The sequence below is a fragment of the Arvicanthis niloticus genome, chromosome 16 (assembly GCF_011762505.2).
Source record: "Arvicanthis niloticus isolate mArvNil1 chromosome 16, mArvNil1.pat.X, whole genome shotgun sequence".
Lineage (NCBI taxonomy): Eukaryota > Metazoa > Chordata > Mammalia > Rodentia > Muridae > Arvicanthis > Arvicanthis niloticus.
This window is the reverse complement of record NC_047673.1, coordinates 15241866-15264486: the sequence shown is the minus strand read 5'-3', so window position 1 is coordinate 15264486 and position 22621 is coordinate 15241866. Positions and strand designations below refer to the sequence as shown.

General features: G+C 49.5%; 1 protein-coding gene across 4 annotated transcripts in view; it reads right to left on the bottom strand.

Annotated features, from left to right (window-relative positions):
* Ank1 (ankyrin 1) overlaps window positions 1-22621 on the bottom strand; it is a 176127-nt gene that overhangs the window by 27786 nt on the left and 125720 nt on the right. For 3 of the 4 annotated variants that reach the window (XM_076913908.1, XM_076913912.1, XM_076913911.1), the window contains exons 17-35: window positions 18338-18535; window positions 14958-15056; window positions 13110-13208; window positions 12775-12873; window positions 11850-11942; window positions 11455-11527; window positions 9650-9746; window positions 9204-9282; window positions 7652-7749; window positions 7348-7567; window positions 6613-6772; window positions 5973-6184; window positions 5317-5521; window positions 4914-5010; window positions 4514-4742; window positions 2466-2591; window positions 2223-2342; window positions 1091-1169; window positions 735-809 (exon numbers count right to left, since the gene is read on the bottom strand). In XM_076913908.1, coding sequence (XP_076770023.1) covers window positions 735-809; window positions 1091-1169; window positions 2223-2342; window positions 2466-2591; window positions 4514-4742; window positions 4914-5010; window positions 5317-5521; window positions 5973-6184; window positions 6613-6772; window positions 7348-7567; window positions 7652-7749; window positions 9204-9282; window positions 9650-9746; window positions 11455-11527; window positions 11850-11942; window positions 12775-12873; window positions 13110-13208; window positions 14958-15056; window positions 18338-18535 — 2458 coding nt within the window. Of the gene's footprint in view, window positions 1-734; window positions 810-1090; window positions 1170-2222; window positions 2343-2465; window positions 2592-4513; window positions 4743-4913; window positions 5011-5316; window positions 5522-5972; window positions 6185-6612; window positions 6773-7347; window positions 7568-7651; window positions 7750-9203; window positions 9283-9649; window positions 9747-10764; window positions 10789-11454; window positions 11528-11849; window positions 11943-12774; window positions 12874-13109; window positions 13209-14957; window positions 15057-18337; window positions 18536-22621 lie in introns of all 4 variants that reach the window. The other variant, XM_076913909.1, reaches the window with a different exon arrangement.

The window sequence follows — 22621 nt, the reverse complement described above, 5'->3', positions numbered from 1 at the left end:
ATAAAATAGGGTAAATCAAGACATCTCAAGGCATCTGTGACATCAAGGGTTGCTGCAGTTAGAGATAAAAATCTGATGTTTATTTTCAAAGGTGTCTCAAGCCAGCTTAGGTCCAGCCCAGCTACCAATGAGCAGGGAACGCTGGACCCCTGCTAACGCCCACTGCTCTAATTACACACTGATACTCAAACTATAAGTTGGGAGGATAAACCTGGTGTCAGCCAAGCTTGCCTACAAGGCCACGCACCCCACAGGCCTCGAAGTGAACAGAATTTAATGAAGAGATGAACCCAGACACAGTTTTTGTTGAGAAATATTCAAAACATAAACAGCAGTAGGAAAGACATAACCCAGATGGCATGTAAGATTGCTCCCTCCTGATTATTAACTCAGGGGTTAGCATTTATAAACTCTTCTCTGCATTCAACTGGTCCTCCTGGCAGAAGCTTAGCTTGGCAAGGTTGTACAATAAACAGCTGTCTCCCTCCATCCCGAGTCTCCAGTCCTCTTGTTATAAAGTAAGAACAATCATTTCTCACAATGTTTACCAAGAACTGGACAAACGTGGAGGGAGCTCACTGCTCTCCACTGGTACCCAATGCATTGCTTATTAAATGGGCTATCACAGACTAGATGCACAATGGATGGTGGCAGAGCGCTGGAAGCACTTCACCATGGGCCACCCAGGAAGGAGGGCCATGGGGTTAGGTAGGTACAGGGCTTTTTTTACTCACCTGCCCAGCTGAGGCCAAGGTGCTCCCTGATGACAGCCATCTTCATTTCAACATGGTCTGTGTCACTGGTAAAACCTGGGAAGATACATTGGGTTGCAGTTAGCAGCCTGGGCACGTCACAGCATAGATAATGTTGATGTGTGGCCCTTACAGAAGGATGCACAGGTTACACAGGGGCCATGAGATCACTGTCAGGAAGAGAAAGGAAGGGCTTTGCCTGCTGCAGACAGAATAAGATGAACTGGTACCAGGACTGAGTCCTTGACAAGGAAATCGTTGACAGATTCCCTTTATGGGAATACAATGACATTCTTATAGAAGCAAGCATGTTGAGGTGCTAGGCAAGGGGGTCCTACCTAGCCGGGACTCACTGAGAATGCTGTATCGATGTGTCAGGGGTGTCAGGGTCCTTCTCCTGTCTTCTGCTCCACTGCCCTGCAGAAGACAAAGAAGGGGTGTAGTGGGTTTTTGGGTGTACTCCTTCTTAGAGAAGCTGATGCAAGCTCTCATATTGTAGGGAGGGGGCATGGTGGTCCATGGCCTGATATAAAAACCTGTGGTAAGAAGAGGGAATGGAAGAAGGTTGGTGATGCAGCTACCTAGGCGGCAGGCAGGGACAATTATGACTTCTATCTCCTTGGTTGAGGAGATTGAGGCATAGAGAGTAACTTGTACAAAGTCACCCAGTAGAGACAGATTTTGAATTTAAACTCCGTTTTTCTTTTTAGAGTTTTCTTCTATTCAGGGGCTCACTTCTGACACTGGCCTGTGGCTTAACTCTAGGGCCTATCTGTTCTAGGCACTGGGAATTCCATTTGAGAGAGAAAAAGGTTCACCCTCAACCCCCAGAAGGGAAAGAGAAATTGAGTCACATATATGAAGGTGACCTTGATCTCTTCTAGATGATCATGGAAGGTAAATGGTTCAGACAACAGCACAGGGGCTCTGACAGAAACATGGAGACATTCTGAAGATGTGGTCCCTCCAAAAGTCCCACCAAGCAGCACATGGTCAGGGATCAGAAAAAGCACACTGGTCAAGACTCCCTGGCTGAGTTTGGGAACCTGGGTTTTGACAGTGGCTGGGGACATGTGGGTCTTCTTGTGTGAGGGGCAAGACAGGCAAATAAATTGAGAAGAGACTTGACAACTTCTGTCTATGTGTATGTGACCTAGAGTAAGTCCCCACTTAGCTGTGCCCCCTAGAGGCCTCAAGAGCACCAAGGGGCTCTGTCCTCCACATTCCAGGGAGGCTGGCTCTAACAGCACCCGACCCTGACGTTCACTCCTCACATCACACAAGCAGGCTTTACGAACATTCCAGGGCGAGCTGGCCACAAGACAAATGTCTATAACAGGGCAAGAGCCTTGGGGATCCTGGGGATTCAGAGCTAGTGTTTCAGAATGAAGAAAGAAGCCCTTCGGACATATGCATGTTCTGGGGTCTCCCCGGGGAGTTTCTGAGGGGCATTGTCGGGTGGCTGCTCACCTTGGTACAGGGGGGCATGGTGATATTCAAGTGACAAAGGATGTGCTGTGTGTCCTCGTACTTCATCGTCTTCCTCAGGAACGACAAGAAACCCCCTGGCTCGCGACTGGTGTCCCTCACCTAAATCACACACACAGGGAGCTTTAGCAAGACCCACTGTGCCTCGAGACGGGTGTTCTCAGGGGGTTCCTGCCTCCCAAACTCCTAGACCAGGAAAAGAAGGTGGCCACAGGAGGCCAGCACCTTCACAGGGATGGCCAGACGATTCTCTCGAAATGACTGGAAATGGAAGCTTCGCTGTTGGGCCGCTTTCTTGACAGGTACCAAGTTCCCAGAGAGTTCTGCAAATAGAGGCATCCCTTCCAGAACCTATAGGAAAAGAAAAGCAAGCTGAGCATATGCCTGTACATCCCCATCCCCTACCCCCTTAAACCTTTTCTCACACAAAGGGAGTATGAGAAACCCCACTGTTTACTTTTCCTTAAGGAAAAGTATCATAAATGAGCCACGCTCCCTTAATGTAGACTTGTAATGAACAGCACTTTCACACGCTCCCCAAGCAGAACTGTTCCCAAGCATTTGGTGGCCCCTTAGGACAGCAGGACATGGCTTCTAAAAAAAAGTCCTGGGCTGTTCTTAGGTCTATCTGAAGGGTTTTTTCTCATGAGATGTGCTGAAAAGCCTAAAAATACTTCTCATGCATGAGAACTCCTTCTATGCACATAGTAGCTTTAACTGAGATGATCTTGTGAACATATCTCACTGTTGGGGAAACTGAGGCCCATAGACAAGAAGTACTCCAAGCAGTGAGTGCCAGAACACCATCAAAACCAGACACGCCCAAGCCTCAGCCTGGATACTGTTGGTACCAGGTTAGTGCTGCTGGTTGGTCCTTTTGTCAACTTGACACAAGCTAGAGTCACTCAAGAAGAGGAAACCTCGACTAAGGAGCCCATCCCCCACAGCCAGATTGGCCTGTGGGTAACCCTGCAGTGCCTTTTCCTGATTGTGCTCACCGTGGGAAAGGTTGTATAAGAACCTTGTATAAGAAAGCAGGCTGAGCAAGCCACAGGGAGAAGCCAGTGACCAGTGTTCCTCCATGGCTTTTGCTTCCTGCCTCTAGACTCCTGACTTGAGTCCTTACCCTAACTTTTTTCCCTGACCAACTGTGATACAATGAGAAGCCTGTAAATGAAAATCAGTCCCTCCATCCCCAAGGTGCTTTTGGTGATGGTGTTTTGGTGAGGTGCTTTTGGTGATGGTGTTTTGGTGAGGTGCTTTTGGTGAGGTGTTTTGGTGATGGTGTTTTGGTGAGGTGTTTTGGTGAGGTGTTTTGGTGATGGTGTTTTGCTGAGGTGTTTTGCTGAGGTGTTTTGGTGATGGTGTTTCACCACAGCAATAGAAACCCTAGCATCAGCATTCCCAGGTAAGACCCAGAGGCTGGGCCCTCAGGGGATCCCTGGCTTCATATGTAAACAAATCCAGTTCTCATCCCTTTATACAGCATCTATTTGTCCACACAGCCCTGTGTTTCCCAGATAGAAGCCCCACCCCAGGTAGAAGCAGAAAGAAGCTGGGAGTTTGGGTGAAATCCTATAGCTGCTATCTACACAGCATGAATGTCACTTTACCCTCTCTCCCAGTCTTGGTTTCCCAGTGTGTATACCATGGATAACAAAGGTGCCCACAGATAAGAGAGCTAAACCCTACTTTATAAATAAGGTACTTTCAGAAAAAAATTAAAAAGTGTGTGTGTGTGTGTGTGTGTGTGTGTGTATAAGCATATACCACATGCATGCAACATGCATGCAGGTACCCACAGAGGCCAGAAGAGGGCACTGGATCTTCTGAAACTGGAGTTACAGGTGCTTGTGGATGGTCTGATATGGGTGCTGGGAACTGAACTCAGTTCCTCTGCAAGAGCAGCAAATGCCTCTAACTGCTGAGCTGTTTCTCCAGCCCCGTAAGTTAATGTCTATTGTACCAGATTCTCATGAACTTCAGTAAGGTTCTTATCATGCAAGTCACTAGGACGACCACCTCCACCTCCCTGGTGCCTGCCGTGGTGACTCCCAGGTTTTCATATCATATCTAAGGTGGCTCTTGAGAGAAGAGCTAAAGAGATATATCCTAACAGGCCCTGTGACATCAGAGGTGGGACTTCTGGCCTGGACTAGCCACCATGTTCTAGAAGCCAGCCACCAGAGCCACCTTATCCCAGGGCTCCATTTCCTTGTGTGGAGTGAGAAAGCCTTATAGAAGGCTGTTATGAGGAGACTTGGCAGCCATACCTCTATGTCCCTGCTCCGGGCCACCTCCACAAAGTTTTCGTGCTGCTCCAGGGTCTTGTCCACTTTGTCATCTGTCATGCAGTAGCAACGGAGCCGTCCTTCCCGAGGGTCGTTCATCTTGGCAAAAATGACAAACTTGGCCATGTAGGGAACTGCTGTGAGCTCTTTGTACAAGAGCGTGGCAAAGTGCACAGCCTCTGCAGTCCGAGGACAGTCTGACAGCCAGAATCTAAAAGGACACGGTGAGTAGTGAGCATAGCCACGCAGCAGCAGCTGCATTCTGTCTGGTGGACCACCAGCCAAGTATCTGAAGCCCAGCCTTGGAGAGCGGGCCAGGCCATGAGGATGACGCCCACGTGGGTGGTTCCAGCATGCTGGGCTGGAAAGGGCTGAGTCTCACCTGGCTGAGACATTGGTGGTAAAGTTGGCACACTCGTTGGCGTATACAAGCTTGGTTGTTCCTGTTATATCTTCCCACTGGGCTTGGTCAGTTCCACCTACAACACCAGTAGAAGTAGAGCTACAAAGGACTTTTCCATTCATATGCATAAAGTTTACCAATGTGCCCAGGACAGGAGTGGAACATCTAGGTGATTTTTGTCCTCTGGCCTGAGCGCTCTCTCCCCTCATGCTTTGCTGAGGACTCGTCCTCCAGCCATAGACTTTTACTGAGGTCATTTTTCTGTCATCCCCAGGGAAGCCGGAAGAGCCCAAGATAGTTGCTGGCTTTGCCTTTTCACCAACCAGTGCATTCCTCCAAACCAGCTGCTACCAAGGATGCAGACATGGAGAGCACCACTCACCGATGACGCTGCACAGCAGGCGCAGGCTGGTTGTGTCTCCCTCCCCGCTGTCCCTGGGGTTGTCCATCCATGAGGGAGGGAGTGGGATCCGCAGCCCAATGGGACGGTGAAACTTCCGCCGCCTTGGCTCAACAGTAACGATGGGGCTGAACGTGGCCTGATTGCCCAGGAGCTTAGTCACCAGCTCATCCGGGACAGGTTGGGCCTGTGAAATGTCAGAGACAGAAGGCTCAGCCCCAGGCAAGTCCATGGCTGTCCAGATAGGGCCATCCAGGTACTCTCAATGTTCAGGTGAGGAGGTGACCACACCCACTCGACTCTCCCATAGACACTGATGGGAATAGAGTCCACCTGAGCCTGACCCCATGACTTAGGTGTCATCCTGAGCCATTTCTTCTGCTTCCTGTTTCCATGTCTCCCTCAGCACTTCGGCCCATCCCAGACCTCCCGTGGAATCCTTCCCCGGGGGACACAGCTGGCCGTGCTCAGTGGTCACATGGAGATGTCTACAGTTCTTTAGTAAACATCTGCTCACCCCTCCTTCCCAGAGTTGCTCTTCAGCTCAGATTTCCCAGTCAAAAGTGTAGGACTGTCCTCTAGAGCCTGACCTCCAGGTAGCCCTAGGAACCGGCCAGGGGGTGGAGGGGGTGCATCACCTGCAGAGCCAGCTTCACTTTCTTGGTCACAGCGTTTTCGGGGAACGTTGCCTGTACCAGGGGCACCAGCTTGCTTCTCAGGGAGCCCCCTTCAGGACCAATGGTGTCGTAGTCCTGGCAGAGCCGGGACATGATGACAAAGTACAGGGGGAAGTCGGTGGTGATGATGCGGCACACGCGCTTCTTCTCCAGCTCCTCCAGGCTCCCCAGCTCTGCAACCACAAGCTGCCTCAGGCTGAGCTATCACTGTGGTGCCAGGGGCTCCACATCCTGGACACATCCCCTCCCTAGGGGCTTGGCAGGGAGGGAGCCTAGAAGGCTCAGGTTGAGCTATGACTGTGGTCCAAGGGTCTCCACATCCTGGACACCTCCCCTCTTTAGCAGCCTGACAGACAGGTGGCCTAGAAGAAGCAGTCTCTGGACCCAGAAGCCCAGTGGAAGAGGCGCTGGTCACAGGAGTTGGGGGACACACATGTCCACTCACATGTCCTGGGGAATCTGGCACTTGATCATGAAGACCATTCCTAGCCTCTCTCAGCTCCCCACAGCCCAGACAGCGCTAATCGACCCCTTCAATATGTAACCTCAGATCCCATCTTCCTATAACAAGAAACCTACCCAGAACACTAGGGCCCCTTACCTTCATCCATGCCGTTAAGGATCTGGTCCAGGTAGCTTTCTCCATAACGGCTCTTGTGCTCTTTCCACACTGAGCCATTTTCGCTCCTCAGAACCACCAGCTCACGGTCCCCGCGGCCATGGGAGGCAAAATGGGGGATTTCCACGATCACAGGGCTAAGGTAGAACAGACACAGGAGGGGGTCATCTACAGGAGTCAGATACCTGGGCACAATGGGGATCATGGTGAGCCCTGCTTACAGCCTGCAGGGAGAAGGGTCTATAGGCCCAGGCTGTGCAGGAACAAACCTGCCCTGTGCTCCTGAGTCTCCTAAGGCCCCTCTTACTCTTCTGGATTGACAGCAGAGCTCTGGTTACCCCAGTGGGCTCCAGGAAGGAGAGAAATGAGTCTGCAGGTCATGCCTATCAAGGATCTTGGGGACCCTCTCTGAGGAACGCCTTCCAGACGAACACTCTGGTGCTTACATAACTAAACCCTAAGCCCCCAAATGGCCAGTTTTTCTCTATTCTCTTCTCTTGCATTCTTACACTTCTGAGAATAGTGGGCTCCCCTAGAGCCGTGAACTGTTTCATGGGCCTGAGAGAGGCAGGCAAGCCTGTTTGTCATAACAGCAGAAAAATGAAATGCTGGGTACTGCCTGGGTGGGGTGGACCTTGGGAGTCTCGGCTGAAGTGGCAGGAACTAGTTGGAGACACCAGCTACACACATTCCCTATGAAGGCATTTCTCACCTAAGGAACTGGGCCCCTGTAGGTCCCAGGGCAATGATCCTGCTGGCTAGACCCTCTTCCTCAGCCAGTGGGGGTGGTGTGCTCAGCTTCTGGGGCTTAACTAGGCGGCAGGTGATGCGAGTGGGTGCTGCACATGTCCGGGGAGGGATCACCACCCTCAGGCCGTTATGACGACTTCCTCTCATGGATCCTCCCCGGGCATCAACCATGAAGCTCACCAGAAACCTAGAGGCACAGGAAGATCACGACAGGGCTGATTTTCTTCTCAAAGGCAGAAAAGACTGGATCCCAGATCTGCTTAACACTCACCCTGTGTGGACCGGGCTAGCCACAGGGCTGATGTTGTCTGAGGTCTCTGTGGCTGGGCTACTGGGAATGAGTGAATCTTCATCATACTCTTTAGACGCCTGCAGATGAGAAAGGAGCCTTCTGTCTCTCATCTTACATCCCCAGAGTATCCAAACACGTGCCCGGGTCCAGTAGCTCAATGGAAGGAACCACTTCCATGAAATGAACTCTGACCCCCAAAGGAGCATGGCTTCTGCTCACCTTCAGGGTCTCCCCCTGTGTCCTCTGCTCGATGCACACCCTGGTCACCTGTCCACCCTTCTCTCCTGCATTCCCTGCCCTTTCCCATCTCACGTCATTACCTCATGGCAACTTCTGCTATTGTCTGTGTGTGTGAGGGGTCTGTGAGGTGAACCAGCCCATCAGGCTCTGTGGGGTTCCCCATCCCCCATTGCCTCACAAGATTCCATATGTCCTCAGTCCACACTCAGAGCTGACAGCAGCTCCCAGGAGACAACTGAACCCAACCTCGTACTACCGAGAGGATGGGCTCTCGGTAGAAATGCAGTGTACACCTCTGACGGGGTGTATGACTTAAGCAAAGAGCTGGGAAGAGATGCCGGGGCTCTGCTTAGTGCCTACAAACCCCTGGGTTCTGTCCGGCGGTGGGGAGCAGGGGAGACTGAGGAGAATGGGATGGTCACAGAGCAAGACTCACTCCAGTGCCGTTTGTTCATGTTGCTTTGACAGCATCCAGGGGTAATGTCACAGTAGGACCAGGGCCCATCTGATTATCTCTCCCATCTCTCCAATGCACAGCAACGCCAGTGCTATGTTATACTGATGCCCTAGCATAGTCTCAGACCCAGACCTCTGTGTACTGCTTTCAGACTCATATCCCTTTGTGGAGTCTGGGAGAGGATTTAGTCCACCTTAGGGCAGACATGGCCAACCAATACCACATCAACACTCTCATCTCCCGGGAAATGCTCTTGCTCTGGAGAGAGTGCCAATGGCCCAATCTTTGTCGGAGAAGATGAAACTGTAAGAACGAATTCTCATCCACTACCTCTAACCTTCTGGACAAATTCAAGTGGAATGCTGGGAAGGCACAAATCCAGGATCTGTTATGAATGGCAGTTCTACTGAGAGAGGTGCTCCGGTATCCCTCTGTCAGTGTTGGGGTCTCTGGGGGACAACAAGGAGGGGCACAGCCATGCCTTCGAGAGAGAGGAAGCTGACATGTCAACTTCATTGCACAGGCTGCACCACACAAGGAAGGCTTCCTTCCTGGTCCCACAACTGCATGGCCTGAGTGTCTTCCTGCCTCACTGCATGCTATGATAGTGTTTCCCTCACTCCGAGTCCCCTGAGGCCTCCCAGAACTCACAGTGGATATAATGGGTACACTAACTGCACTGAGTTCTACAGGACTCACGGAATCATGGGTCTGAATGTGCTCTGTACAGGTCGTGAACTTTTATACTGTGGCTCCTACTGTCCCCAGGTCATACAAACACAATCATTGAATATCCTCATTCCCTGCAGCAGCAGGAGACAAGGCTCTCCTTACTTGTTCCTGATCTTCAGATCGGATCACTACAGTCTCAGGCGTGACACAAGGGATCCTTGGGATGGCTGGAGATTCCACCCTATGAAGCAGGAACATCAGACAGTCAAAGAACAGAACATTTGAATCAGACCCTGACATTGTTCCCGAGAGACTTAAGTAACAGGCCTCAGCACACCTGTAATGACCTGGCTCATTCACCCCTCACATCACCTCAGGTGATAAAATGACTCCCTTATCTCCAAGCTGACCTGTGTCCCCCCTGCACATGTGCCTCTCCCTCCCTAGGCACACCCAGGCCTGGCTTTTGTCTAAGCCCCCCCATCCCCAATGATGCACCCCCCCAACCCAGGGGGCCTGGCTTTCACCTACATTTCTACTCCGAGTCCCAGAGCTGCACCTGGCCATCCACAGCATGATCCTCCCACCCCTCACTGAGCCCATCTTACACTTGGTCTAGCTTCGGCACAAAATCCAACAGCTCTTTCTCCTCACCCACATCCCGGGAGTCCCGCCTTTCAGCCTTCGAGCCGACAAGTTCATCACCTGAAACCCAGGAGTTTGAGTGAGGGGCAGGCTGGAGACAAGAAATCTCTCTTGTTCTTAAGAAGCACTTTTCCCGGTCCACCTCTCAATATCTCCTCAAAAGTGGAGGGCACTTTTGGTTTCTGGTGCCCCAAGGGCCTGTTAGCCATGGATATCCCCAGTCCTGTTCTTCCAACCCTAGAACCCAGGGTGGCCAGTCCTAGTCCCTCTGTTTTCCCCAGTTTTATAGGAGGGAACACAACAAAGCCAGAAAGTTTTTTTGTTTGTTTGTTTGTTTGATGAGTTCACCCTTACTCAATAGCTCTTTCATAGTAAAGTGTAAATAGTGTAAAACAGTGCCACAAAAGAAGTCACACAGATAATTCTTTTCTCCCCCCCCCCCCCACCTCTGGTACTTGCTTTGTAGACCAGACTAGCTTTGAACCCAAGGATCTGCATGTTTCTACTTCCTGAATGCCGGGATCAGAAGTGTGCACTACCACACCCTGCCTAGGTTATAGATTGTTCTAATCTGCCATTACAGAGAGGCACACAGCACAGGGCTCAGACCTGCTCACCCAAGGCTGAAGTGTTATTTTGCCTCTGAATCCCCTTTATTTCCACTATGATCTCTATGCCTAGCGAATTCCTTATCCTGGATTTATTGTTTGCAGTTGCATCAACCTAAGTTGGCAACCTGCATACCCCTTCCTTCCCTTCTTGGCCTGACTAGAGCAGCAGCTTGGGCCCTGGGCCCCATCATGACTATCACACTGCATTGGGAGCCCTGGCCCTGTGATCGGGAGCCAACAGGATGGAGGTAGAACTGTGCATGCAGGATGAGCACAAACACAGAGGCGTGAGCACAGATACAGAGGTGGTTTCATGGTGTGCGAGCCTGTTTAGTCGGCTCCGGGGCCCTGTGTGGGGCCAGGTCGCGGAGGATGAAAAGCAGGCAACGGGTTAGTGAGGGCTCGTGTGCTTATGGTGGGATGTGCTCTGGTGAGAAAGACCACAGGGAACAGAAAGCATTTCATACCCATTATAGATATGTGAGCAGTTCCTGGAAGGCAAAGGAGAGCCAAGTTGAAGGAATGACAGCATCAGACCCAGTAAAGCGAGAGGCACGTTATTAAGAAGGGGACGCTTAGAACTGTCTAGCTGACCATCATACTACCACCAAATTCCAGACAGAAGGGGCCGCAGAACAAGCCCCTCCTTGCTATCCTGCGTTCCCTTGATTCGGAGCTTACTTGAGGGAAGAAAGAAGGTGAAAGATACTCTGGAAATCACAAAGGTGAAACCTTAATCACCCAGTGGTAACGGAGATGACTCCAAACTTTCTGCCCCACCACACAGCCAAAAGGGCAGCCGGCCAACAAATATTCTCAGTCTGAACAAACCGCCTTATCAGTTACTGAGGCCAGATGTTGCCGCAGCTCTTAGACCCGCCTTGAGTAGACCCATCTTTGATCAAATGCGACAGCATCAAACATACCAACTAACTGGCACATGAAGACTTGAGATCTAAAATATTAACTTCTAAGTTCTCAAATTTCTGTCACTTAAGATCATCTGAAAGGATTTATTTTGTCAATAGGCAATGTTTGTAAGAAGCAGGTCGCCCTAGTTACAATGTATACTTGTATGGTCAGGTTAGATCTGGTTTTGAGGGGCTCTGAGGGATGCCTGAAAGGACAGAACCTGAGTTCAGCCACAAAGATTTTACCTTCATCTTCAGACACATCCAGGATCTCGTCCACCGTCTCTGGGTAGCTCATCCGGTGTTTGTCACTGACTAACTGAAAAGAGAAAGGGCGGGAGCTGAGACCCATAAGGAGCAGGGCACACTTGTTTCAGTCCAGCTACTGCCACAAACGAGCAGCCGGGAAAGCTGATGGAAATAATATGTTGCCAAAGAAAGCCAAGCTTAGGAAGTTTGATCTGGAAGCTCATGCCCCATCACCTCTTCCCTTCTGCAAGCCCATCCAATTCTTTGGTCACTAGGTGGCGGTATGCCCCACCTGTAGCTAAACAGTCCCTCCAGGGCAGGAGGCATTGACTTTGGGCAATAACCCTCAGGGCCCATGGCTGCAGCTGGGGTAGGGAGTGGTGGAGACGTACCACCACGCTGGTTTCATCCGTGACCACCTTGAGCACGTCTGTTACAGAGATGTAGCCCAAACGTTTGGCTATTGCCAGAGGTGTAGTTCCATTCTAGGACGAAGGAGAGACAGACAGGGAGTCAGAGAGGAGAGTCTGTCTTCTGAGCACAGACTGGGTTCCCTTGGATTCTTCAGAAGGGCCCACAAGGGCAAACTGGGTCTTGGAGTCAAGAAGATGCATGTACAAGTATGTGATTCTTGGGACCACGAAGATAAGACAAGGCAGGGAGGAGAATAGGACAAATTGTAAGCCCTAGGTGTTGGGTATATGACCTTGACAAGAGAATGGAGTACCCCCCCCCCCCCCCCAGGGCAGGCAAGCACTGCAGGGAGGAGCCAGTAAGGAAACCCCTGGAGCCAGCTGGCAGAAGAGCTCAGAGAAAATTGCATAGTGTTGAAGCTTTTGTTCTCTGTGAGGTTCTCTGCTTGCAGAGCCTGGGCCCCACGGGCCTTCAGCCCCGTGCTAACTCTCAGCGAACACATCTACAGGCAAGGGTCACAGCTTCCAAGTTGGGAACAGCCTTGCAGGTAATTTTACAAACCCCACAGTGAGTACAGGAAATTCATCCTGGACCACTATCACCAAGGATGCTAGGGGGTGTTTTTGAGGCCTAAATTTGCCTACTCATGTTATACTGAAGGCAGCTTCAAACACATCAGAAGGTGTGTTGGCAGAAACAGGTACAAGCCAGAGGAAAGGAGGCATGGTGTTGGGAGAGCTAGTCTATAGTCACTCCAGTGTCTAAGCCCTGGAATACAATGCAGCTACAACATCATGGCACACAGCTCTGCCCAGACTCCAGGCTGTCTGTCAGCAACCTATGTGGTTAGGGATACCTCCCCCACCCCCCAGCTGCCTGAAACAGGACCAGGTGGGTACTCACCGAGCTGACCTCATTTGGAGAAGCACCATTCTTCAGGAGCAGTGTCACAATGTCTGTGTGTCCTTGCTGAGCTGCCTGGTGCAAGGGGCTGTACCCTAGCTGTCAAGCGAGGTAGACATTTGGCAGGGTCAGTCAACTGCTGCGGGAAAGAACTGCATACAAACTCCAGAGTCCATCTACTCCCCCCACCCCCCATTTCCTTCTTTAGGTTCAAAGCTCAGGACTGAGGCGGGGCCTCAAGTAGCTCTGGCTGCTTCCCAAGTGACTGCCCAGGAGCTGCTAGCCTACACATCTTACACACATCTCTGGGAGCTGGGTGTAAGGTACCCACGTACCTTGGTCTTGGCATTGACATCTGCCTGGTGCTGTAGCAAGAACTTTACCAGCTTGATGTTTCCATAATGACTGGCCACATGGAGTGGGGTGTAACCCATCTGAAAGGCAAGAAATAAGTGTAAGTGGCAAGGCTCCATCAGAGCCATGCTTAAATGGACCCCTTACAGAGCAGCCATCTGAGGGATGGAAGGGAGCCGTGGAGAAGGGCGAAGGCTATCATGAGACAGTGCTGATACTGCTTAGAGAAGGGGCAGGATTTGGTGTCAGACAAGTGGAGGCTGACGTGAGCCTGGAAGAGAGGGCTAGGTGGAAAGCTGCTAGCAGAGAGAGGACAGAGTGGGGACCAGCGTCTGTGGCAGTTCTTAGAGGGGCAAGCAGGGATTGGAGAGAGCCACACCAGGATCCAAGAAGCATTCTTTTTAGGAGTGGGTAACAAGCTGGCCTGTGCTCTAAGGAGAGCTGGAAGGACAGACAACCGTGTACCGTCATGCCGATATTCAACAACAGCAAACGCATTTCATCTACAAGAGGGGCGGAGCCTCACCGTAAGCATACAGGTGCTGGCTGAGTTACTGGAGTTTGTAGGGACTGACCATGATCTAAAGTGATGGGTCATGGTTATCCGTGTGACTGTGAGCTGCGGTGCTAATTTCCCATTGATTTTCATTTGTTTATCTTTGGTGGGGATGAACCCAGGTCTCTCACACTCGAGCTCCACTTCCTCCATGTTCAAACTCTGCTCCAGTTCCCATTGATTACTTTGGTGACCTGCCCAAATGGCTGACAAGCCAGGCCCTCTTTGGTCCCTAGGGAGCCAGCTGAAGATTCCAGAGACCCTCTTAACACAGACCCTATGGGTCAGAACTTTGTGTCCTGGGAAGGCTCTGTAATCTATGAGGTAGCTCTAACCTCTAGAACAGGGTCCTTTAGGGAAGGACCTCAAAAGACTGAACTAGGTCCAGGATACCCTTGGGCTTTAAAGAGATCTTGGCTGAAGCTGTAGGCTGTTCTTCTGGGGGTGTCTTCAGTACAACATTGTGGTAGCGAGTCTCTGGGACTGAGGTGCATGTGTGCATGCTGCTGCTGGCGTTTCTCTGCTCCTTCTTTTGGGGTTGTTTTTTTCAGCACTGGGGTCAGAACTGGGGGCCTTGCACACCACTAAGCAAACTCTACCCAAGTTACATCCTCCACCCTGTGTCCCTTCACTTAAGGCAGTTGTCTTGTAACAAAAGGGACCTGTGCTTCTCTTCCATGCAGTTCCGTATCCCACCAGCTGGAGGCGCTCTGTTCTCCCGCTGGACTGCCAGCCTCTTTTTCTGGATGTCTTATTTTGTGACTTCTTCCTGTCACTGCAGACACGTAGAACAGTGTGCTGTGTGCCACACACTCACCCTTGCGCCACAACACAGGGCTCTTTGCCACAGAAAGCTTGAGAGAAAGTCAAATTCCATTCAACACAATCTTGGCTTAAAAGAGGCTGTACTTCCAAGCATCTCAGAGAAATCCTGATGTCATCTCTCACATGCTGACTACACGTGTGAGACCAGACTTAACATCATGAGTAAGCATCCCTTCCAGGTTCTTATGACTGACTCAAAGACCCGGCAGACTAAAAAACTCCCCGTTAGAGTGATCATAAACTCGGGTGTCTCCAGACTCAGGAAGAGGCAGAACACAGTTGATCCTCAAGGGTTTGTCTCCATGAAGGAGACAGTTTCAAGGTATGAGGGTGTGCCTGTGTGATGGTCTAAGGCATGATGGGGTACACCTGGGTGGATTGTGATGAAGAGGCAGCTAAGGGAGAGAGCCAGCCATTACAGACACAGGCATGGGGTTGCCTGCCTTACCCTAGTAGTAGCATCCACGGTGACATCATGTTTGATCAGCACGTCTGCCACTGGAACATGGCCTTCTTGTGCTACCAGGTGGAGAGGAGTGAGTCCACTCTAAAAAGAAACAGATGTGCATCAATCAGCTTTGAGCTGGGGAAGAATTCCCGTCTGCAGCAACAGAGCGAAAGAGCTATGAGGTTTGAATCTCCCAAGTCTATGCAGCTCTATCTAGCTATCTGGCTGATTATTTGGCAAAAATGCTTCTATCCTGGGCCTCCTGAATGTCAGATGACTAACTTAAGGGAAGGGTCAGGCAGCATTTCCTGTTCATGGCCAGACTTGTAATACGAGGACTGTGTCTTCACCAAGCCTGTAATAAGGAGTTCTAACCAACATGGAAACCACTGGGCATGGCTGAGTTCCAATAAAGCTTTATGAGATAAGCAGCGGCCGGGGCTTGCCCACAGACAATAGATTAGCTGAATGAAGACTTTCAATTGTAGTAATTGTTATTTTCATAGTAAACATAGGTGCCTTGGTTTCTTATCCTAGATGATACAGGCGACCACTGACTGCCCAAGTCAGTCTGAGTCCTGTTCTCTAATCTGTTAGTTTGTAGTTTCTTATTGGTGAATTGAGATAATTAATACTGAGAGTTATCAATGAGCAGTGCTTATCGATTCTTTCTATCTTGTTGCTATGGTATGGGTTCCCCACCCTGTTCTTTTGATATGCTTGCTGGTCTGGGATTGTTTATTTTTTGTGTTTTTGTGGGTGTGTTTAACCCCCAGGAATTTGAAGGCTTCAAAATGGGGAAAGGTATTTAGTAACAATACACTCCATAGATGGTTAATATTTAAAATATCTAAAGAGCTTTTAAAAAAACACTTAACATCAAGAAAACGAATTACCCAATTAAAATGGGGGCGCAGAGCTGAACAGAGTTCACAAAGATATAACGCAAAAGGCTGAGGGACACTTAGGGTTAGGGTTCAACAGCCTCAGTAGTCAGAGAAATATAAATCAAAACTATACCTGTCAGAATGGCCAAGATCAATAAAACAAATGGCAGGTCATGCTGGTGAGGATGTGGGGGTAAGGGGCACGCGCATCCATTGCTGCTGTAAGTGCAAACTTATACAACCACTACAGAAATCAGTGTGGTGGTTCCCCAGGAAGCTGTGAGTGGATCTACCTCAAAATCCAGCTATGCCCGTCTTGGGAATGTACTTAAAGACTCTTCATCCTACTACAGAGGAACCTGCTCTGCTATGCTCATTGCTGCCTTACCCATAATGCCCAGAAACTGGAAACAGCCTAGGTGTCCAAAGAGATGAATGGGCAACGAAATGGGGTCTGTTTACACAATGGAATATTTATTATTTAACTATTAAAAAATTAAATCATTGAATTCACAGGTAAATGGATAAAGTTAGGAAAAACTGGTTACTCCCTAATGGAGTAACCCAGACCCCAAAAGACAAATATGGTATGTATTCTCTTATCCGTGCATGTTAGCTTCCAGGCCTTTGATGGCCATGCTTCAGTCTGTAACACAATAGAGGTCATATATACAGGGTAATCTACATAGAGGGTAATCTATATGGAGGGTGATCTATATAGAGTGTAATCTATATAGAGGGTAATCTATATAGAGGGTAATCTATATGGAGGGTAATCTATATGGAGGGTGATCTATATAGAGGGTAATCTATATAGAGGGTAATCTATATGGAGGGTATTCTATATAGAGGGTAATCTATATGGAGGGTAATCTATATACAGGGTAATCTACATAGAGGGTAATCTATATGGAAGGTAATCTATATACAGGGTAATCTACATAGAGGGTAATCTACATAGAGGGTAATCTATATGGAGGGTAATCTATATGGAGGGTAATCTACATAGAGGGTAATCTATATGGAGGGTAATCAAGGGACTGGGGAGAAGGGAGGTTCTCTCAAGTAAGGGGAAATAGAATGAATAGTTATGGAGAGATAGTGGGGAGACTGGACTGGAAGGATTAAATAGAGAGGGGTTGGGGAGAGTGGGGTAAGGGAGGAAACAGGGAGGGACTATCACTAAGGGCTACTTGGAGGGTAGGTTACATGGAAACCTACCCCAGTAACAGCTTCTTAAGATTTATACATGTGGGAAAGAAATCTAAATGACATCACCAGATAATGGAGGAGACAAAAGCCCCAGGTAGACACCTTTTACCACTAAGAGACACCTCATGTGCCAGCAATGGGCTACATCTACTTGAGTTGTCTGCCAAAGGGGCATTACATAAATCCCTAAACAACCCAGGCCATTGCCAAGGCTATTGGTTTCTCTTTGCAAACTAACAGTGAGGCCCTATTGGTGAAGGCAACATTACGTATGCCATTGAACATGAAGTCACGCTGATGTCTAACTAGAGCTCTGACCTCCACTGACTGGTATTCACGGGACTGGAAGGTACTCTGCACTCTTCCAAAGGAGAAAGGTCAATGCCAACCAACCTACAAACTCTTAGATTTACAGTGATGATTGGCCTGCCTGATATGCTGGCTCATTAGTGGCACAGACGTTGTGGGAGTGTCCAACCACTCTTTGTTTAGATTTAAGGCCCACCTCATGAAACAGAACCCATGTCTGACACTTCTTGGATGGTCAAGAACCTGACACTTGATAGGCTATAGGCCTAATGAAAAACAAAAACTATGGTCTGCTAAAGGAATATAGCAATATGTCCCTAGTGACATCATACAGCACGGAGGACTGTCTTGGGTTTATGTGCAGGTGGACATGTACACAGGCATGTCTGAAGGATTGGAGGCCAACCGTGGTGTCAGTCTTCAGGACCTATGCATTGTATCTTTGAGACATGGTCTCTCACTGGAAACTGCTCTCTGCTGGCTGTTCAGTGAGCTTCAATGTTCCTCCTGTCTCTATGTCACAGACAACACTGGTACTAGAGGCACGTGCCACCAGGCCTGGCTTTTTACATGGGAAGATTGTAAGAGCCAGAGAGGATAGATAACTCGGAGGAAAATACATCTTCCACCACGGAAAGTAGATATTCAGTACCAAATTATGCAAAGTACTCCTGTGGACAGAGCTGGCTACACTGGGGCAGATAGATGCTGGGTTTTCATGACAGTCTTCTTGTAGATCCTCACAGGAGTACAGAAAGGTACCATGACACAGTAAGGCCACAAAAGCTCAGGGTCTCACTGCCTTGCAAGCCAGCTGTGGATTCAGTACGATACTGAGAGAGAACTTACACAGGGCTGTTATTAGGAGCTCACCCACACACCTCATGCAGAAGCAGAGTACTCGAAAGTACATGCTTAGCATAGAAGCCAACACCTACATTGCAGCTATAAGGTAAACTCAGAAGGCCTTACCTTGTTCCCCAGGTTAACATTGGCTTGCTTTGACAGGAGAAGAGCGACCATTTCTGTGTGGCCCTCTTGGGCAGCCAGGTGAAGCGGGGTCACGCCTTGTACAGACTCTGCATTCGCTGACCCTCCGTACTGCAGCAGACTGCGGGCCACCTCTATCTGATTCTGCTTGGCTGCGATGTGCAAAGGAGTGTAGCCATTCTGAAACAAAAGAAGGTACCTGAGCTCAGGGATCTGGACAGCTGAGGTAATGCCATAAGGGCACAAGGGAGGGCTGGGCCTGGCTCTGCCTCTGAACTAGGCTGTTATCGTCAAACAAAGCGTGTTAAATGAATGAATAAATAGACGAGCTATCGCATCTGGAACTAGATCTGCAGGCTCCCAGAGCTGGCAGGTGTCTGCTCTCTTCTCACCAGGTTAAGACTTAACTATCCTTCTCAGGTGAGCTGCTGGGCCGGAAGCATTGTTACCAAGCAAGATTCAGATTCCAGCTTGAAGGCAAGGAAGGTAAGAATTAAAGTTTTCCCATCTCTCCCTCCTGACAGTAAGGACTCAAAGCCCAGATGGTTTCATAAGAAAAAAACATGTATCTTGTATAATGACACACATATGTAATCCCAGTGCTCTGGAGACTGAGGCAGGGTGAGCCTGAGCCAGCCAGGGCCACATAGTGAGACCCTGACTCGAAAACCTAAAAAGAATGACTGGCTCTCGAGAAGCTAACATTTTCTCTTAAGTATGTATTTCTCTCCTCTCCTCTCCTCTCCTCTCCTCTCCTCTCCTCTCCTCTCCTCTCCTCTCCTCTCCTCTCCTCTCCTCTTCCTTTTTTTTGTTTTTTCAAGACAGGGTTTCTCTGTGTAGCCCTGGATGTCCTGGAACTCTCTCTGTAGACCAGGCTGGCCTCAAATTCAGAGATCTGCCAGTTTCTGCTTCCCACACACCTGGGATTGAAGGTGTGTGCTACCACTGCCCAGCCCTGCTGTTCTTTTTTAAAATTTTTCTTTTCCCCATTAATTTATTTATTCATTTCCTTTACATTTGATCACAGATTCCCCTCTACTCTGAGTCCCCCTCTCAGCCCCTCCCCCATACACCCTCCCTTTCTCCTCTGAGAAGGCGGAGACCCTCCTGGGTACCAATCTATCCAAGTCACTGCAGGATTAGGCACATCCTTTCCCACTGAGGCCAGACAAGGCAGCCCAATTAGGGCAACAGGATCCACAAGTAGGCAACAGAGTCAGGAATAGTCCCAGCTCCACACGAAGACCAAGCTGCACATCTGCTACATATGTGATGGTGGTGGTGGGGAGCTAGGTCCAGCCCATGTATGCTCTTTGGTTGGTGGTTCAGTCTCTGAGAGCCCCTCAGGGTTCAAGTTAGTTGACTTTGTTGGTCTTATTGAGTCCCTGTCCCAACTGGATCCCTCAATCCTTCCAACAATGGGGAGTGGGGTGAGGTGCCAGGGAGAGTAAACAGAAATTGGCAAGTGTGTGTGTGTGTGTGTGTGTGTGTGTGTGTGTGTGTTCTCCAGAGAACTGGAGGGTGACACTAGCTGAGTCTCCTATCAGTGGGGGATATGGAACCGTAAGTGGCTGCCTCTTGTAGCCAGGCAGGATTCTCAGTGGAGGGATAAGAACACCAACCCACCCTCAAAACCTTTGACCCAAAATTTGTCCTGCCTACAAGACAAATTTGGAGCAGGGACAAAGTTGGAGCACAGAGTGAGGGAGATAGAGTCAACCAGTGACTGGCCCAACTTGAGACCCATCTCATGAGAAACAACCAATCCCTGACACCATTAATGATACTCTACTGTGCTTACAGATAGGGGCCTAGCACGACTGTCCTCTGAGAGGCTCCACCCAGCAGCTGACTGAAACAGATGTGGAGACCCACAGCCCAATATTAGATGACGCTCACTCAGAGAGTCTTGTGGAAGAGTTAATACCTTTCTAAAAGAAATCTTTCCTGATGCAATTGGGCACAATGTTTTTCTTTGGGTCTGCTGGCGGGGGACTCAAGGGTACGGGGTGAACTAGCCAGTTCTCTTTTAACCCAAGTCAGCTGCAACCCAGCACAAGATTCCAGCACCTAGACTTCCTTACCGATTTTTAAATATTATTAAAAACTAGAGGAAGCATCTGCCTTGCTTGTTTCTAAAATCTTCTGGTGGGCCAGATATAATTATGTACTTGCAAGGAAGTGCTTTCCAAAAGTAAGACAGGAGAGTGGGACAGTTGTGTGTGGTGACTTTGCCACATACTGCTGGGTAAGGCAGGATGACAAGTGTTGGTCTCAGCCGTTAACTATGTCACCCTGTATTATTAAGATCTCAAGGTGTAGTCCAGGCTGGCTTGGAATTACAACATAGTCTAGCAAGGTTTCAGACCTAAGGCAGCCCTCCTGCCTCAGACTCTTAAGTGCTGGACATACCACCACTCCCAGCTTTGAATTTTATTTATTTCTCAGTGGTTGGGTTTCTCGTATGAATAAAGCTCCTCATCCTCCAGCAGACATGGGATAGGCTACAGTTGGGTCAGTTGGTCACCCTGTTGCAAACGGTTTTTATGATCTTATTCAAACATTACCCCAACCATTTATAGTAAGTGAGGCAGGTGTCTGTATTACTATCCTGTTTTGTGATGAAGCTATTCTGTGAGAGGTAACATGCTTTATCTAATATTACACAACAGACAGTTGACCCTGTAGGTCCTCTCTTGTCTTTTCGAACTGTGATGTGTGGCATAGCACTTGAGACCTTGTGCAGTGCAGAAGGTCTAGATTGGGTGTGAGCAACTAAGTTCCGCACCAGCTCCCAGGTGATGCTGAGGTGCTGGTCCATGAACCACTCTTTGAGAAGCCAGGCCTTGAAATATTCAGAGTGAAGGAGTACCAAACCAGGGGACTTCCAGGGCAGGACCCATGACCTGTGTGCAGCTGTCTCCAGACATGTGCTTCTCCACATTGGCCAGTGGCCCTCTAGCCATCCCTGGACTTTCACTTGCTATCTGTCATCTTACTGAGGGTCCACCAGCATTTCTGATTGAGATGTCATACTGAAACAATGGCAAGACTTACTAGGGCTTTTTTTTTCTCTATGCCCAAGGTACAGTTACTGGAGAAATTTGCAGTGTACCCATGGGTATTCTAGCAGGACTCCTAGGTCACTTGGGCTGCTATGGGTATCTCATACACTGACGTGAACAGGCCCCGATTTATCAGAGGCAAGCTTGCTCTGGAGACAGCAAAATCCTCCAGGTCACCTTGGGTTAAACTGGAATACATGAGTCATTGACTAGCTTAGATCGTGAACCGACCCAGCAGCGTGTCCCCCAAACTAGGACTAAAGGATTGACGACCTTTTGTCAGTGACAAGGAGAAGTAGCAACTAGGCTGGAGAGCCAGGGAGAGGTCAGACAGGGATATATGACAGTAAAAGGCTCCTTCCCCCCAAGGAAATAAGCTCAGGGAAGGAATGCACATGGGAGGGAATCTGTGAGCATCAGATTGAGGAGGGGAGAGTTTGGTTTGGGTGCAAAGGGATTTGCTGTGAAATTCTACAAAATTGCCAGACTACTTTGGAAACTATTTTTTGCCATGGAAACAAACCCCATCTGTGCAGGCTTTGAGCTGCCTTTTGCTCTCCTTAAATATCATGAACCTGGCTCCAGCTCCTTTTATATAAGTGGAGATAGGGAGGAGGAGGAGGAAGAGGAGGAGGAGGAAGAGGAGGACGAGGAGGAAGAGGAGGAGGAGGAGAAGGAGGGGGAAGGGGAGGGGAAGGAGGAAGAAGAAGAGAAGGAGGAGGAAGAAAAAGTAGAGGAGGAAGAGGAAGAGAAGGAGGGAGAGGAGGAGGAGGAAGAGAAGGAGGAAGAGGAGGAGGGGAAGGAGGAGAAGGAAGAAGAGGAGGAGGAAGAGGAAGAGGAGGAAGAGGAGGAGGAAGAGAAGGAAGAAGAGGAGGAGGAAGAGGAAGAGGAGGAAGAGGAGGAGGAAGAGAAGGAAGAAGAGGAGGAGGGGAAGGAAGAGGAGGAGGAGGAAGAGGAGGAGAAGGAGGAAGAGGAGGAGGAGGAAGAGGAGGAGGAGGAAGAGAAGGAAGAAGAGGAGGAGGAGGAGAAGGAGGAAGAGGAGGAAGAGGGGAAGGAGGAGGAGGAGGAGAAGGAAGAAGAGGAAGAAGAGGGGAAGGAGGAGGAGGAGAAGGAAGAAGAGGAAGAAGAGGGGAAGGAGGAGGAGGAGGAGGAGGAGGAGGAGAAGGAAGAGGATGGGAGTCCAGCTTTTTATTTTTAGAAG